The 19037-nt window shown below is 40.1% G+C and overlaps 1 protein-coding gene across 1 annotated transcript in view; it reads left to right on the top strand.

Annotated features, from left to right (window-relative positions):
* LOC126210249 (1,5-anhydro-D-fructose reductase-like) overlaps window positions 1-19037 on the top strand; it is a 72558-nt gene that overhangs the window by 11978 nt on the left and 41543 nt on the right. Inside the window, exons 3-4 of the mRNA XM_049939440.1 lie at window positions 4237-4425; window positions 6126-6385. Of these exons, the coding sequence (XP_049795397.1) occupies window positions 4237-4425; window positions 6126-6385 (449 nt within the window). The remainder of the gene's footprint in view (window positions 1-4236; window positions 4426-6125; window positions 6386-19037) is intronic.

Genomic DNA, 19037 nt, shown 5'->3' with positions numbered 1-19037 from the left:
GAGGTGATAGAGGTCTGAATATAAAAGATGGATATTGGTTCTTTGCATGCTCACATTAACTCCACAATTGAACACGAACCCAACACAAACAAAGAAAATCGAGATGTTTCGAACTGTAGTCTTAGATCTACAAGTGAGAAAGCGAAGAATAGTGAGCGAGCACAAGTGAAGGATTCCTGTAGATTGAGATGTCTGGTATTTTTGAAATGCATCGGCATAAAAGTAAAGTGAGAGAGGGAAACCATCACTGTGAACTAAGTCTTAAGACAAAGGAACTGAACACAAAATCATCAAACAATTGGGAAAAACTGAAAAGTGAATTTAAAGTAAATTAAATCAGAGAAAATGAACACGAAAAGTAAATGCAGATCTACAAGAAAAATTATGCTGGATGAATCTTCTCATATTGAAGATGGTGGAGCTTTCTTACAAGACAAATCTAGCTGTGAAAGAAAAACATAAAAATGATGACTGTAAAAGGAGTGTAATTAAATTATTATATGCCTGTGGTGTATATAGGACAGAACATTAATAAAAAAAGTCCTATATCAGGGGCAAGTTGATGAGGCAGAAGAAAAACACAACAAAATGAAATTCATGTGACCAAGTCTGTTTTTTACACACATCGAAAAAAAGTTTTGCATTACCACGGTTCCCAGAACTTCTGAAGATAGACATTGATTGTGGATAATGTACCGCAGACACAGTACCTTAGACTGTTCAGAGATGTCACTAAACCCTCCCAAAGATGTTAACAACCATGCATGAGCAGTGCCTCTTAGACGGAGAGGGTCAGACAGTCAATCAGTTCCAGTCATTCCACCAGGAAGGTGGTACACAGCTCATGTTGTCTGTAGTTCGACTGTGCCTAGACGGTCCATACCAGGGTTCGATCGCTTCTGCATTGTTACTTTGTGCCAAAAGGGCTCTCAACAAGGGAAGTGTCCAGGTGTCTCGGAGTGAACCAAAGCAATGTTCTTTGGACATGGAGGAGATATAGAGAGACAGGAACTGTCAATGACATGCCTTTCTCAGACCGCCCAAGGGCTACTACTGCAGTGGATAGCTGCTACCTGTTGATTATCGCTCAGAGGAACCCTGTCAGAAATGCCACCATGTTGAATAATGCTTTTCGTGCAGACACAGGACATTGTGTCAAGATTCGAACTGTATGCATCGAGCTGCATGATGCGCAACTTCACTCTTTGCAACCATGAGACCGTGCAGCGTAGTACACATGGGCCCAACAACATGCCAAATGGACTGCTCAGGATTGGCATCACATTCTCTTCACTGATAAGTGTCGCATATGCCTTCAACCAAACAATCGTCAGAGATTTGTTTGGAGGCAACCTGGTCAGCTGAACACCTTAGACACACTGTCTAGTGATTGCAGCAAGGTGTAGGTTCCCTGCTGTTTTGGGGTGGCATTATGTGGGGCCGACATACATTGCTGGTGATCATGGAAGGTGCTTTAATGGCTGTACTATACGTGAATGCCATCCTCCGACCGAGAGTGCAAACATATCGGCAGCATATTGGTGAGGCATTCATTTCCATGGATGACAATTTGCACCCCCATTGTGCACATCATGTGAATGACTTTCTTCAAGGCAACAACATCACTTGTCTAGAGTGACCAGTATGTTCTCCAGACATGAACCCTATCGAACATGCCTGGGATAGATTGAAAAGGGCTGTTTGTGGACGACGTGACCCACCAACCACTCTGAGGGATCTACGCTGAATCGCCATTGAGGAGTGGGACAATCTGGACCAACAGTGCCTTGATGAACTTGTAGATAGTATGCCACGACGAATACAGGCATGCATCAATGCAAGAGGATGTGTTACTGGGTATTAGAGGTACCAGTGTGTACAGCAATCTGGACCACTACCTCTGAAGGTATCACTGTATGGTGGTACAACATGCAATGTGTGGTTTTCATGAGCAATAAAAAGGGCGGAAATGATGTTAATGTTGATAGCTATTCCAATTTTCTGTACAGGTTCCGGAACTCTCGGAACCGAGGTGATGCAAAACCTTTTTTGATGTGTGTATTTTCTGTGATTCTGTACAAGTAATTTTGCAACATTTGTTCCACAAATATATTAGAGGCCTCATTACTGAGCATCATGACCCAATGAACAAAGTATCTCCATCCTAGACAGTTACCAGCTTCTCTTAGAGCCTGCTGAAAAGCTAGATCGCAGATCTTCTTGTTTTGATGAATCCACATGTTTACTGTTCTTCCCCTTGACCTCTTGCCCTCTATTGTCCACTCAATGAGTATTTTCTCTAGGTTTCCTCCATCTCTTCTCACATTATGGCCAAAGAACTGGAATTTTTTTGTTTGATGTGAGAAGAAAGGCATGTGGATATACTGAGTTGCTAAATAATGAACACATTTGTTCTTATTTCAGTCCATTTTATGCACATCATCCTGCGCCAGGACCAAAGCTCAAATGCATTGAGGTGGTGTTTGTCTCTGGCTTTAAAGGTCCATGTCTCATAACCATAAAAGAGGATGAAAACAAAAGTGTTTCAACAAGCCACACATTTGTGGTGTCCGTTATTGCTCTGTTCTGTCAGATTTTGGTGAGTTACTTCATAGCCACAGTGAGATCCGTCTTCTTATCTCATATTCACAGCATCCTGTGTCACAGTTGGTTGACTCAAGATAGATGAAAAAAATGCACAACTTCCAGTTAAGGTCCAATCCATATGATAGATTAATGTCTTTTACTTTTGTTACTAGTTCAGCAGGCTCATCTCCGATGCTGGCTAAAAGTACGGTGTCATCAGCAAACAGGGGGTTGTTAGTAGTTCTGCTGCCAATTGAGATTCCTTTAGTCCAACAATCAAGAGCATTCCCAATTAAATGTTCTACATAGATATTGCACAGTTGGCAGAATACTATGGAAAGTACAATCATATGGGGTATGAACTGAAGTTTGGGACTGGATTGAGGACTTTTTGGTAGGGAGGGTGCAGCATGTTATCTTGGATTGTCATTGTCAAACGTGGAAGTAACCTCCAGCGTGCCTCAGGGAAGTGTCTTGGGACGCTTGCTGTTCATATTGTGTGTTAATGACCTTGCAACAATATTAATAGTAACATCAGGCTTTTTGCAGATGATGCAGTTGTCTATAATGAAGTACTATCTGAAAGAAGCTGAATAAATATTTGGTCAGATCTTGATACGATTTCAAAGTGGTTTAAAGTGTGACAACTTGCTTTAAATGTTCAGAAATGTAAAACTGCACACTTCACAAGATGAAAAAACAGTGTCTTACAGGGACTGTATCATCAAAGAGTCACTGCTGGAATCAGCCAACTCAAACAAATACCAGGGGTAATACTTTGTAGGGATATGAAATGGAAAGATAACATAGGCTCAGTCATGCATAAAGCATGTGGTAGACTTTGGTTCAATGGTAGAATACCGGGGAAGTGTAATCAGTCTATAAAGGAGATTGCTTACAAATCACTCATGTGAGTGGTTCTGGAATATTGCGTAAGTCTGTGGGACCTGTATCAAAGATGACTAATGGGGGATACTGAACGTATATGGAGAAGGGCAGCATGAATGGTCACAGGCTTGTTTAATCTGTGGCAGAGTGTCACAGAGATACTTATTTAACTGAAATGGCAGACTCTTGAAGACAGACGTAAATTGTCTCAAGAAAGTCTATTAACAAAGTTTCAAGAGCTGACTTTAAATGATTACTCTAGGGATATACTACAACCCCCTATCTATCACTCACACAGGGATTGTGGGGATAATATTAGAATAATTACTTCACATACAGAGGCACTCACACAACCATTCTTCCCGTGCTTCCTATGTGAATGGAATGTGTTGAAACCCTAATAACTGGTACAATGAGACATATGGTCTGCCATGCACCTCACCATGGTTTGCAGAGTATAGTTGTAGATGTAGTAATACAGCAAGGATAATACTTTTACAGTTTCATGTGGTCATTGTATAGCCATTATACGTATAACAGAGAATACAAAAATATATGTATTTAAGGAGTGGGAGAGTAGCAAGTTGGCAGCTATTCCTACCTTGTTGCACTTCGGCTGCTGTCCTGAAAATACTTCCAGATGGTGTGATGGAGTACCTGTAAGCAAAACAAGATGTCTTTGTGAGCATTCCTACTTTAGCAACCATAGAAACTTCTTTCATTTTCCAGAACTACTTATAAAAGAACTTTCTTCTCTCTCAGCTGCCATCGACAGGAAACCGTGCAGAATGTGTGGAGAAGCACCTGAAGCAGTCACTGCATGACCTGCAGCTGGACTACGTCGACTTGTACCTTGTGCACCAACCAATCGGTTTCCAGGACGTGGACCCAAAGGATAACGGAGGCAAAATGTTGCTCGATGTGAACACAGACCATGTCAGCCTATGGAAGGTTAGTGTGTAAGCTGGTGTAAAAGGTGTCAAACGTTTTCACGGATATTCTGTAGACAGATGATTAACAGGAATGTTTGTTTTATTTTGGCTGTAACAATATGACTTCCTTAAAATACCTGATTATATAACTACAGACACCTAACAGTCTCATGGGTGGTAATTTAGCTCCTAAAACAGGTATCATATGTTGATTGAGAGTTGCTTAAAATGTCTATATGTAACAAGAGAATCATAACCAAATAGTCTGGTAATCTGATCTTTGATAACTCTCAGTTTACTTAGGAATCATGCAGAATAACACATATGTTGCCCTGTTTCTGTGACTGCTATAATTTGTTGTACTTCAGATGCTCCTTTTTTATAGACCATATTACAAATCTGTATAAACTTCACTATTTGCATTCATCAGATATGATATTTAAGCATATGGTTTACTAGCCACCTCTCAAATTGCTAGTTGCAGCTATAGGCATTGTGAAATGATGATAATGATGATGACAACAATTCCAAAAAAACTGTCTTGTAAAGCTATCCATTGTTTAATCCTTTTTCTGAGCTTATCATCTCTCATAATAGAGGGCTGGTGACTCAGTTTTTCAGGCTAGCGGATGGGAAATTGCAGTACAGAGAGTGGAAACCAACATCGTCGCTCGTTGCTATGGTCCTAGCTGATAGTTTGCATAGTGTTACCAACTCTGTGTATATATAGAGTGTGTAGTGACTGGGAGTGAGATTTGAGTGAACAGTGTACTGCCAGACTTTTACGCAGCTAAATAACTTCTCTGCAAAACAGCATCATACACTAGGGAGAAACCAAACGTGGTGCAACTATTTTCAGCAGACCGTCCTTGTATTCGAGAGGGTGAAGGCCCAAATCTCATCCAGCTATCCTGATTTAGGTTTTCTACAGTTTACCTAGATAACGTCAGGCAAATGCCATGATGGTTCCTACTATAAGGCTGTGGCCAAATTCCTGTTCCACCTGTGTGAAACTAGGCACCTGTAACTATGTAAATGCCTGTATGTATGAATTTTGTTATTTTCAATTTTCTTAGACAAATGTTAGTTCAATCAAGATCTTGTCCCATAGTTATGAACAAATGTGTTTGTGGAGTAATTATCAGAGTTAATACAGATGTGTACAACTGGTTGGTAAATGTACTCATATGGTTTGGTTAAAATCTCCAATGCTTTAAACAGATCTTTACAATGAGCTCGATTGCTGTTTTTGGTTATTGTTCTTATGGTCCTGTTCTGTAGTTTGAAAATTGTGTTCATACTTTATGTATTTGACCCTCATAAAAGAATTACATTGCTAATAATTGAGTGCATGCATATGAATAGTATGTAATTAAAAGACACTGTCTGTTACACACTAATGGCAGGACTCCAAGGGCATAACATGCTGATGACATTCGGCTGAAAGCATCATTGAGTGTCCACAACACTTGAACTGATAACAACAATGTAAGGAAAAGATAGATTGGTACTTACCGTAAAGATGATACAGTAAGCTGCAGACAGGCACTCGACAAAGCACACCTCACGCAAACGTGACCGTCATCTCCAGCAGCTCAGACCAGACTGCAGTGTATGCAGATGCCATAAACATTTAATTTAGTCATGTAATTTTCACTCTTGAAACTCAAATAATGGCATTTGTTTTCTTAATGTTCGGTTTAACTCTATTGCCGGTAGGCGATGGAGGCACAGGTAGATGCGGGTCGGGCCCGATCTATCGGACTGTCCAACTTCAACGCGAGGCAGGTAAAGCGCGTGTGGCAGTCGGCACGCATCAGGCCAGCCAACCTGCAGGTGGAGCTGCACGTCTACTTCCAGCAGGCCGAGCTGCGTGCGTTCTGCCGGGCCCTTGATGTCACTGTCTGTGCCTACACCCCACTGGGGGGGCCAGACCGACAGCCTCCCAGCCACAATGCACATGCTGCAGATGCTAACAAGTATGTACCTATTTCTTTTTTTTAACATATTTTATGACAATATCACATGATCCTTTTGTAACACCTTAACCAGTTTCAACAACTGTCTTCTTTAGGATGTGGAGACATTAAAAGAGCAGGCAAAGACCATTATATGCAGGGACAGTTTGAGAACATTTTTCTACATGAGTGACACATCTGCATTCCTTTGTGACCATTATCATTGAAGGTAAACTCTTCCAGGTTTTTAGGCTACATCACAATTCTTCTGTACTACCGATGTTTTGGCCTCTCTGCTGGGATCTTTTTCAGGACCTTGTCTTCGAGGTCAGCTGGCTGTGAACATCACAAGATTCCAGTAGAGAGCTGATCGTGTAATGCGGCCTAACAACCTGGAAGATTTAAACTTCAAGTGACATATTATTTGATGCCCCCTTTCCCCTCCCCCTTACATGAGACATAGGTTGCCTTCCCTTGGGCTTTTGGTAAGACTTTAAACTAAATCTCGATAATGGAAATAGTTTGTTTTCCGCTTAAAGTATATTCTACATAGACAATCTTTTGTAACATAAATAAGTTTCTTAATCTTATTCCAGTGCTGAATATTAAAAGAAGAAACAATTTCCATTGGAGGCAACATATGAGATTTTTAAAAGTTTTCAGTGGAAGCAAAAGAAAGTAGATCTATTGTATTGTTTAACAGAATAAAAATGTGCTACATCTTAAACAGAGTGGAAACAATAAAAATATAAAATTTATGTTTTTGTCTGTTTAACAGTGGAACCTTACAAATTCTGTACTTTACAAATTGTTTCACTTTCTGTTGGAAAAAGTGGCAAAGAAGTACAAAAATTATCACACAAAGGAATTATAGACATTGGCAACAGACACCATATTAAAGGTACTGGCAGAAGTAAAGCTGTGAGTACAGGGCGTGAGTCGTGCTTCGGTAGCTCAGTTGGTAGAGCACTTGCCCGCGAAAGGCAAAGGTCCCGAGTTCGAGTCTCGGTCGGGCACACAGTTTTAATCTGCCAGGAAGTTTCATATCAGCGCACACTCCGCTGCAGAGTGAAAATCTCATTCTGGAGACACCATATTGATCCAGCAGCCGCTGTGAATTAAGACACAAAAGGAATTGCAGACATAGGCTGTGAGTTCGCATTGACTGAAATCAATGGGAAAAGTTGAAAACTTGTGCCGGACCAGGATTCGATCTGGGTCTCCTGTTACTCTAGCTCGTCTCCTGTCAGACCTGTCCAAAAGAGCAGACACACACTATATATACACACACTAAAGAGGCAAAGAAACTGGTTCATCTGCCTAATATCATGTAAGACCCTCGTGAGCACACAGAAGTGCCACAACACGATGTGGCATGGACTCGACTAATGTCTGAAGTAGTACTGGAACTGACACCATGACTCCTGCAGGGCTGTCCGTAAATCTGTAAGAGTACGAGCGGGTGGAGATCTCTTCTGAACAGCATGTGCCAAGGCATCCGAGATATGCTCAATAATGTTCATTTCTGGGGAGTGGCCAGCGGAAGTGTTTAAACATAGGATGGTGTTCCTGGAGTCATTCTGTAGTAATTCTTGACATTTGGAGTGTCACATTGTCCTGCTGGAATTGCCCAAGTCTGTCAGAATGCACAATGGACATGAACAGATGCAGGTGATCAGACAGGATGCTGACTGTAACTCCAACTGCACATGCCCAACACTATCACAGAGACTCCACCAGCTTGAACAGTCCACTGCTGACATGCAGAGAACACGGATTCATGACATTGTCTCTATACCCGTACACGTCCATCTGCTCGATACAATTTGAAACGAGACTCGTTTGACCAGGCAATATGTTTCCAGTCCTCAACAGTCCAGTATCGGTATCGAGGAGTCCAGGCGAGTCGTAAAGCTTTGTGTTGTGCAGTCATCAAGGGTATGCGAGTGGGCCTTCGGCTCCAAAAGTCCATATTGATACTGTTCATTGAGTAGTTCACACGCTGACACTTGTTGATGGCCCAGCATTGAAATCTGCAGCAATCTGCAGAAGGGTGGCACTTCTGTCACGTCGGACAATTATTTTCAGTCATCGTTGGTCCCGTTCTCGCAGGATCTTTTTCTGGCAGAGATTCTGGTGAGAGATTTGATGTTTTGCCACATTCCTCATTTTCAATGTAGACTCGTGAAATGGTCATACATGAAAATCCCCACATAATCGCTACCTCGGAGATGCTGTGTCCCATCGCTCGTGCGCTGACTGTAACACCACGTTCAAACTCACTTAAATCTTGATAACCTGCAGTCACAGCAGCAGTAACTGATCTAACAACAGCGCCAGACATTCGTTGTCTTACATATGCTTTGCCGATCGCAGTGCCGTATTCTGCCAGTTTACGTATCTCTGTATTTGAATATGTGTGCCTGTACCAGTTTCTTTAGCACTTCAGCGTATAAAAAAAGGTGGAACAGCCACTGATCTCTTCAGTGCAGAAGCACACCAGGTCAAACTCTTATGTGAATGGGAAATGGTGCAAGTAATGAGAACAATGGGCAAGGGGCACTACAGTCGTAGTGCACTGATAAGTTGAGAATTTGGGTCTGACGGGAGGTGTGCTAGGGTAGTCAATGCAGTTGCAATGGCCACTGTGTCTGGATGGCTCAGTGGTCAGAACATCTGCTAGTAAGCAGGAGACCCAGTTTAGAATTATGGTCCACCACAAATTTTCAACTTTCGCCATTGATTCCAATCAATGCCCACTCACATCTGTCTGTAACTCCTTTGTGTGTTAATTCGTAGTGGCTGCTGGATCAGTGCGGTGTCTATTCTTGCAGATGTGTCCGAAAGACAGACCCCACACACACACAAAAATTATCATCTAATTTTATAATGACATGTTAAGCAGCAGACACTTTTTTACTGTGTAAGTTCTGTGTTACATGTGAAGAAACATACCAGTAAGATGTTAACTTGACAACATTTGCCATGAAAGTAGTTGAAAATTGTTAAATGTGACCAAAAGTGTTGCGTGTGCAAATGGAAAGGAAAACACGAATTTCTGTGTGACACAGAAGATAAATAACCTCTTAATGAATTCTGTGTGGATGACAAATGGAATGTGTCCTTTAATATGTATTTGTGTACAGTAAATTGCATAACATGCTGAGGTAGTATAGCATTACTTGTTAAGGTAGGCCACAGGTGAAATTTGAACCCAGTTACATGGGGACTTGATCAAAAAGTATACATTGCATGTGCTTTTATATCGACTAGTTCACAATTTTGCACTGAAGTCATGAAAAATAAAATAACACAACTGACTGATCACAAAGTCTCCAACAACAGTAGGCCTGTATCTTTTTTCCTAACTCTGTACTAGGATTAGGTGAAAAAAAAATAGAATTTAACATTACAGAGAGTTGCAACAACTCCTGAAACCCTCAGAAGAAAATCTGTATACCATATGGGGAAGGACTGGTGATATAAAGTAGGTACATAAAGAAACCAGTAGCAAATAATAAGAATGGAGGGCCAAGGGAGAAGCTCTTCTAAGCAGTGGAGTTTTCTCCTCTACAGTTCCATATACAATTGTATATCGGTTAGTTTACTCATCTTGAGTTGTAAGGATTAATCTGTAATAATTACTTGAGAGAAGGTGAACTTCTTAGCCAAAATTGAATGTAAACAACTTTTATTGTTGAATGCTGGTTTCGGTAAGCGAGGTTACCATCTACATGTCTGTGAATACATTCATACATTGTGAAATTATACAGAGATAAAATTAAGTACACAGAGCAGATGCATTATAATAGCAAAACCATATTACAACATATCTCAGTAAAAGGTTATTTATTACAAGACTTAAATACTAGCTTTACAAGTACTCTTTCTGAAACATTGCCAGGTATGTGAGGGATGAGATGAATGATGGATCGTCAAGTTGAGGTTAAAGTAACAGTGTACAGAGTAATACATCCCATACCACACACTACTGTGTGCTTCACTGCAGACAGTGCACCACTAGACAGGTCATTGGATTCCTGATATATGTCAGTAACAGACTCCTGAACACCTTTTTTAAAATTATTGTAAAATAGTTTTTAAAACAGAAGCTAAAAATTACTCCTATTACATTTACTTGCATAAGTGCACCTATATAGAAGCTGCTTTACAACTAGGTGCAATTTCCACAAACTGATATACAATAAATTGCTATATGACAGTATTCTGTAATTTATAAAAATCTGCAGACATAATTGTAAAATTATTAAAGTTACAGGCAGGCTTCCACTGTGTCATTTTAATACCAGTCTATGCTGCAGATGGAAACCCAAGTAATTAACACATATGCAAATAGTAAAATAATTACAGTGATAGTGTATAACACGGTTAATTCACACAGTAACAACAGTTAGATGATGTTACCATACATAGCAGAGTCACAGTTTATGGCAACATTGTGTTCCAGAGATCTACTACTTAAAACATACGGACTCACAACAACGATATTAATGGAAAGGCTAAAGTCAATGAGTTAATATCACATTACACCAATATAAAAACATAAAAGACTTGAGGTAATGAAAAGATTAAATTCATGTGTAAGATGCATAATGCCCCACAAAATGGTTGTTTACTATATTATGTTAAGACTATATTCCAATGTGCTGTATTTATCTTTATTGCGTGAAATTCCTATCATCATTCATTGTTCAGAGGAGAATGCAATGTCTGAATGATTTTGAGTGTGGAAGGATATGTGGCCTGATGTTTTCATATGTAAGGGTACCACCGTACCTTATTAGAGCAAGTTATCTTTGTAGGCCAACAAATGACCTGAAATCAGTAGCAGTGGAAACACGTCACTAAACTGCAAAGGTCACAGCCTGTAGAGATCAGCTGGACAGAAGCTACCACTAGGGGTTAAACAGCTCTCTGTGCAAAATTCACAATGTATGAAAGCATTCGCAGATCTGAAGATGGTAACCATGTGTACTGAAACTGGTAATCAACAGTCAAGGTTGTCTACAAGTGATCTTGGCTAAGAAGTTCACCTTTTCTCAAGTAATTACGTTGTCACTTAGTACGGCTTGTGCAGATTATCTTGTAATATCTATGCACAAATGGACAATAACTTACTAGTGTGTGTGTGTGTGTGTGTGTGTGTGTGTGTGTGTGTGTGTGTGTGTGTGTGTGTGTGTGATGTCTTTTTATATCTTTTTCTCTTTCAAGATAGTTTTTTCCTTTGTGTTTCAATTTGCCTAATTATAATTACTAATGGAATCTATTCTGCATGTTGTGTTTAAAGTGCCTTCTTTTTCATTTGAATAATGAAATTTATTCACTGGAATTGTGATAACTTGATTACAATCTGCCTAAAAGGGTATAGGCCCACTTAAAAGTGTTCATTAACTGGTGTAATTTTTTTTCTTTATATAGATTCAAGTCTCTGATGAGAGTTCAGTCAAAGTGGGCTTTTCACTTGACTAGTGGAAGTGTAAAAGAATGTTCAAACAAAGTTTTTCAGTTTCCAGAAATTTGATCGAGGTAATCTTCAGCTTTCAAAACATCAAGTGGAGATTACCTTATATGCTGAGGCCTTGCTTGATGTTATTTGCAGAAGTAGAGTAAAACCAGTTGAAGGTGTAGACACACAGAGCATGAGGAATGAGCTTAATGCAAAAGCAATGCATTGTATCTTGTCTGATATGGAATTTGACAGCTGCAAACTGTTGTGTCATGAGCTATAGCAAATAGTACGAGGTGCGTTTGAAAAGTCCGTGCAAAGTGCGAGAGATGGCACCACCAGCATATATTGAGGTCACGTTTAGTAGCATCTTTGGAAAGAATGCACACCAAGTTTCAGCCATATTGGTCTATCTCTTTGTGTTTGGCATTTGTGTGAATCAAGGAAGTCAAGTGATTGTCAAAAAATGGACAAAAAATAATTTAATGTGGTGATTAAACATTACTTTATGAGAGGCAAAATACGTCAGGAGACTGAAGAGAAGCTTGATAAACATTACAGTGACTCTGCACCTTTGATTAGAACAGTTTATAAATGGTTTCAAAATTTTTGGAGTGGCCAGAGGGGCACAAGTGATGCTGAATGTTCTGAATGCCCTGTGGAGATTAGGACTCCATAAATCATTGATAAAATCCATAATATGGTGATGAATGACAGAAGAGTTAAGGTGCGTGAAATTGATAGTGCTGTGAGTGTATCAAATGAATGGGTACATAATATTTTTCATAAACATTTGGACATGAGAAAGCTATCCGCAAGATGGGCTTTGCGATTGCTTATGCTTGACCAAGAACAGAATCGTGTGAAGTGTTGCAAGGATGGTTTGCAGCTGTTCATGAAGAATACACAGGACTTAACGCATTGTTTCATCACTGTGGATGAAACATGGATACATTACTATACTCCTGAGAGCAAACAACAATCTAAACAATGGGTTACCAAGGGAGAATCTGCACCAAAAAAGGCGAAGACCATTCCTTTGGCCAGAAAGATTATGGCGACTGTCTTTTAGGATTTGCAAGGGATAATCCTCATTGACTATCTGAAAAGGGTAAAACTATTACAGGTGAATAATATTCATCGTTATTGGACCATTTGAAAACCAAGCTGCAAGAAAAACGCCGGCGATTGGACCGCAAAAATGTCCTTTTCCGTCACGACAATGCACCAGCACACACCTCAGCAGTTGTGGTCACAAAATTAATGGAAATATGATTCCAACTCATTTCACATCCCCCCTATTCTCCAGACTTGGCTCCCTTGGATTTCTATTTGTTCCCCAATTTGAAGAAATGGCTGGCAGGACAAAGGTTTTATTCAAACGAGGAGGTGATTGCAGCAACTAATAGCACTATTTTGCAGACTCGAACAATTCCTATTATTCGGAAGGGATCAACAAATTAGAACAGCGTTGGATGAAGTATAGAAGCCTAAAAGGAGACTATGTCGAAAGATAAAAAAGATTTACCCCAAACACGTAAGTAGTTTTTATTTTTGCACGGACTTTTCAAACTCCCTTCGTATGTGGAACTGTCTTAGGGTAATTCAAGGATAGCAATCTGAAATAAATAATGTTACATTGAAACAACAGTAATTCAGTTATAAAACATTGCACTGTGATACTGTTGCACAACACATAAGAAGAGTTGAAGCATTAGCACAGTCTGTTGTAGCGCAGTCTGTTGCAGATTAGACTGCCAGAGTCTTACGTGGAGTGCTGGCAAAATGTGGTTCATTTGTTACTGCTTGGGACTCCTGTGAGCAAAGTAAGCACACTTGAGGTAATTTAACAGTAAGGTTACAGAGAGAAGTGTGACATCAGTCACATGTTAAAGAAACAGCAAATGTTTTTGCTGCTGTTAAAGTTAATCACAAAAAGGATAGAAGTCAGTCTTTGCAAAGCAATTTAAGCAAAAACACTGTAAATGAGAAGATCGCTAAGTGCTGTTATTGTTATAAGAAAGATCATTTTAAGTCTGACTGCAAAAAAAGACTGTTTAAGTCAATAAACTAAACCTCAAGCTCTCAGTGCAGAAATTAGTAAGATTTTGGCAACCTCTACTAATTGTGATAATATTCGGTGTGCTAATAGTAAACTACACTCTGCCTGAAGAGGCCGTGAAGGCCCAATGGAGTGCTGCATCAAAATACATGACTTCCTAGAAGGAATGTGTTTCAACATTTAAAACAATAGGGAAGTTTGAAATTCACACCCAGACAGGAGATAATTCAGTGGCCTGTGCTGAAGATATTGGATCAGTTAAGTTAAATGCAGTAGTAGTCTGTGTATGGGTACTCTGTACAATAGAGGATGCATTATATGTACCTGGTTTGAAGAAAAATCTTTTTTCAGTGGAAACAACAGATAGTAAAAGTTTAAAAATCATAGTTAACGACAAAATTGGGGTACAAAGTGAGAGATGCAGCAATTGGTATAAAGGCTGAAAATCAGCATTACAGAATCTTGTTTTCAATAGAAAGTGCTGAAAAGGCAAATTGTAAACTGTCTAAATTAGCTCTGTTACAGCATAAGAGGTTGGGACATGTAAACTTTCAATCATCTGAAGAAAATGGCTAACTATGGTTTGAGTCCAAATCTAAAATAATCACCTGAAGTAAATTCTTTTGTAAAACATGTCAGTATGGTAAACTGCATAGGAGGGGATTCAAATCAAATTTGCTAATGAATGCTTGTAGTCCAGAATAATTTTTTCATGCTGATATATGTGAAAAGATTCCAGATGTTGCTTCAGAGGTCTTAGTGTTTCAACAGCTGGTGGAGAGGGAAGACTGTGAAACTAAAGAATTGTTCATCTGCCAGGAGGGGTGTATTAGTCACCTCATAGAAAAGTTCAACACGAGCAACAGTAAGTCTGATGCAAAGCCTGCTGATCACAGTTTGCAGTTGCTCTTGGGACAGTGCCCAGCTGATGAAGACAAGAAATCCATGGAAAATGTTCCATTTTGCGAGGCTGTAAGTGGTTTCATATTTGCTGCCACAGTGATGACACGTGCTATAAATTTTTCTATCAGTCACATAAGTCAGGTTTTCAACTACTCTGTATCAGAGCATTAGACTGTTGTTAAACACATACAAATAGAACTTGAAGGTACATGAGACAAAGGTATTAAATACAGTGGGAGTAGTCTTAAACCTAATGTACACTCAGATTCTGATATTAGTACTCATCATTCAACAACAGGTTGTGTCAGTATATTAATCAGTAGACCAGTTACCGCCCCCCCCCCCCCCCCCCCCCCCCAATGAACCATGGACCTTGCCGTTCGTGGGGAGGCTTGCGTGTCTCAGCGATACAGATAGCCGTACCGTAGGTGCAACCACAATGGAGGGGTATCTGTTGAGAGGCCAGACAAACGTGTGGTTCCTGAAGAGGGGCAGCAGCCTTTTCAGTAGTTGCAAGGGCAACAGTCTGGATGATTGACTGATCTGGCCTTGTAACAATAACCAAAATGGCCTTGCTGTGCTGGTACTGCGAACGGTTGAAAGCAAGGGGAAACTACGGCCGTAATTTTTCCCGAGGGCATGCAGCTTTACTGTATGATTAAATGATGATGGCGTCCTCTTGGGTAAAATATTCTGGAGGTAAAATAGTCCCCCATTCGGATCTCCGGGCGGGGACTACTCAAGAGGATGTCGTTATCAGGAGAAAGAAAACTGGCATTCTACGGATTGGAGCGTGGAATGTCAGATCACTTAATCGGGCAGGTAGGTTAGAAAATTTAAAAAGGGAAATGGATAGGTTAAAATTAGATATAGTGGGAATTAGTGAAGTTCGGTGGCAGGAGGAACAAGACTTCTGGTCAGGTGACTACAGGGTTATCAACACAAAGTCAAATAGGGGTAATGCAGGAGTAGGTTTAATAATGAATAGGAAAATAGGAATGCGGGTAAGCTATTACAAACAGCATAGTGAACGCATTATTGTGGCCAAGATAGATACGAAGCCCACACCTACTACAGTAGTACAAGTTTATATGCCAAGTAGCTCTGCAGATGACGAAGAAATTGAAGAAATGTATGATGAAATAAAAGAAATTATTCAGATAGTGAAGGGAGACGAAAATTTAATAGTCATGGGTGACTGGAATTCGAGTGTAGGAAAAGGGAGAGAAGGAAACGTAGTAGGTGAATATGGATTGGGGCTAAGAAATGAAAGAGGAAGCCATCTGGTAGAATTTTGCACAGAGCACAACTTAATCATACCTAACACTTGGTTTAAGAATCATGATAGAAGGTTGTATACATGGAAGAACCCTGGAGATACTAAAAGGTATCAGATAGATTATATAATGGTAAGACAGAGATTTAGGAACCAGGTTTTAAATTGTAAGACATTTCCAGGGGCAGATGTGGGCTCTGACACAATCTATTGGTTATGACCTGTAGATTAACACTGAAGAAACTGCAAAAAGGTGGGAATTTAAGGAGATGGGACCTGGATAAACTGAAAGAACCAGAGGTTCTAGAGAGTTTCAGGGAGAGCATAAGGGAACAATTGACAGGAATGGGGGAAAGAAATACAGTAGAAGAGGAATGGGTAGCTTTGAGGGATTAAGTAGTGAAAGCAGCAGAGGATCAAATAGGTAAAAAGACGAGGGCTAGTAGAAATCCTTGGGTAACAGAAGAAATATTGAATTTAATTGATGAAAGGAGAAAATATAAAAATGCAGTAAATGAAGCAGGCAAAAAGGAATACAAACGTCTCAAAAATGAGATCGACAGGAAGTGCAAAATGCCTAAGCAGGGATGGCTAGAGGACAAATGTAAGGATGTAGAGGCTTTTCTCACTAGGGGTAAGATAGATACTGCCTACAGGAAAATTAAAGAGACCTTTGGAGATAAGAGAACCACTTGTATGAACATCAAGAGCTCAGATGGAAACCCAGTTCTAAGCAAAGAAGGGAAAGCAGAAAGGTGGAAGGAGTATATAGAGGGTCTATACAAGGGCGATGTACTTGAGGACAATATTATGGAAATGGAAGAGGATGTAGATGAAGATGAAATGGGAGATACGATACTGCATGAAGAGTTTGACAGAGCACTGAAAGACCTGAGTCGAAACAAGGCCCCCGGAGTAGACAACATTCCATTGGAACCACTGACGGCCTTGGGAGAGCCAGTACTGACAAAACTCTACCATCTGGTGAGCAAGATGTATGAAACAGGTGAAATACCCTCAGACTTCAAGAAGAATATAATAATTCCAATCCCAAAGAAAGCAGGTGTTGACAGATGTGAAAATTACCGGACAATCAGTTTAATAAGCCACAGCTGCAAAATACTAACACGAATTCTTTACAGACGAATGGAAAAACTAGTAGAAGCCGGCCTCGGGGAAGATCAATTTGGATTCCGTAGAAATACTGGAACACGTGAGGCAATACTGACCTTACGACTTACCTTAGAAGAAAGATTAAGGAAAGGCAAACCTACGTTTCTAGCATTTGTAGACTTAGAGAAAGCTTTTGACAATGTTGACTGGAATACTCTCTTTCAAATTCTAAAGGTGGCAGGGGTAAAATACAGGGAGTGAAAGGCTATTTACAATTTGTACAGAAACCAGATGGCAGTTATAAGAGTCGACGGACATGAAAGGGAAGCAGCAGTTGGGAAGGGAGTAAGACAGGGTTGTAGCCTCTCCCCGATGTTATTCAATCTGTATATTGAGCAAGCAGTAAAGGAAACAAAAGAAAAATTCGGAGTAGGTATTAAAATCCATGGAGAAGAAATAAAAACTTTGAGGTTCGCCGATGACATTGTAATTCTGTCAGAGACAGCAAAGGACTTGGAAGAGCACTTGAACGGAATGGATGGTGTCTTGAAGGGAGGATATAAGATGAACATCAACAAAAGCAAAACGAGGATAATGGAATGTAGTCGAATTAAGTCGGATGATATTGAGGGTATTAGATTAGGAAATGAGACACTTAAAGTAGTAAAGGAGTTTTGCTATTTGGGAAGCAAAATAACCGATGATGGTCGAAGTAGAGAGGATATAAAATGTAGACTGGCAATGGCAAGGAATGCGTTTCTGAAGAAGAGAAATTTGTTAACATCGAGTATAGATTTAAGTGTTAGGAAGTCATTTCTGAAAGTATTTGTATGGAGTGTAGCCATGTATGGAAGTGAAACATGGACGGTAAATAGTTTGGACAAGAAGAGAATAGAAGCTTTCAAAATGTGGTGCTACAGAAGAATGCTGAAGATTAGATGGGTAGATCACATAACTAATGAGGAGGTACTGAATAGGATTGGGGAGAAGAGGAGTTTGTTGCACAACTTGACCAGAAGAAGGGATCAGTTGGTAGGACATGTTCTGAGACATCGAGGGATCACCAATTTAGTATTGGAGGGCATCGTGGAGGGTAAAAATCGTAGGGGGAGACCAAGAGATGAATACACTAAGCAGATTCAGAAGGATGTAGGTTGCAGTAGGTACTGGGAGATGAAGAAGGTTGCACAGGATAGAGTAGCATGGAGAGCTGCATCAAACCAGTCTCAGGATTGAAGACCACAACAACAACAACATACCAGTTACCTGGACATTGGCAGACAAAAATGTGTTGCCAGATTAACAATGGAATTGGAGTATGTTGAAGCATCTGGTGGAGCTGTTGTAATAATTTGGCTTTGCACATTCTTGCAGCAGCTCAGTGTCAACATGAAACAACCGGCATAACTCTTTGTGGTCAACCAGGGTGCATTGCAATTGTTAAAAAATAATGAATGTCACAAAAGGACTAAACATATCTAAAAACATAGATGATGTGACTTACCGAACGAAAGCGCTGGCAGGTCGATAGACACACAAACAAACACAAACACACACACAAAATTCAAGCTTTTGCAACAAACTGTTGCCTCATCAGGAAAGAGGGGAAGGAGAGGGAAAGACGAAAGGATGTGGGTTTTAAGGGAGAGGGTAAGGAGTCATTCCAATCCTGGGAGCGGAAAGACTTACCTTAGGGGGAAAAAAGGACGGGTATTCAAATATGTCTGCTTGTGTCTGTATATGTGTGGATGGATATGTGTATGTGTGCGAGTGTATACCTGTCCTTTTTTCCCCGTAAGGTAAGTCTTCCCGCTCCCAGGATTGGAATGACTCCTTACCCTCTCCCTTAAAA

Source organism: Schistocerca nitens, chromosome 10 (genome assembly GCF_023898315.1).
Source record: "Schistocerca nitens isolate TAMUIC-IGC-003100 chromosome 10, iqSchNite1.1, whole genome shotgun sequence".
NCBI lineage: Eukaryota > Metazoa > Arthropoda > Insecta > Orthoptera > Acrididae > Schistocerca > Schistocerca nitens.
Note: the sequence above shows the minus strand (reverse complement) of the source record. Positions and strands in the feature narration are given on the sequence as shown.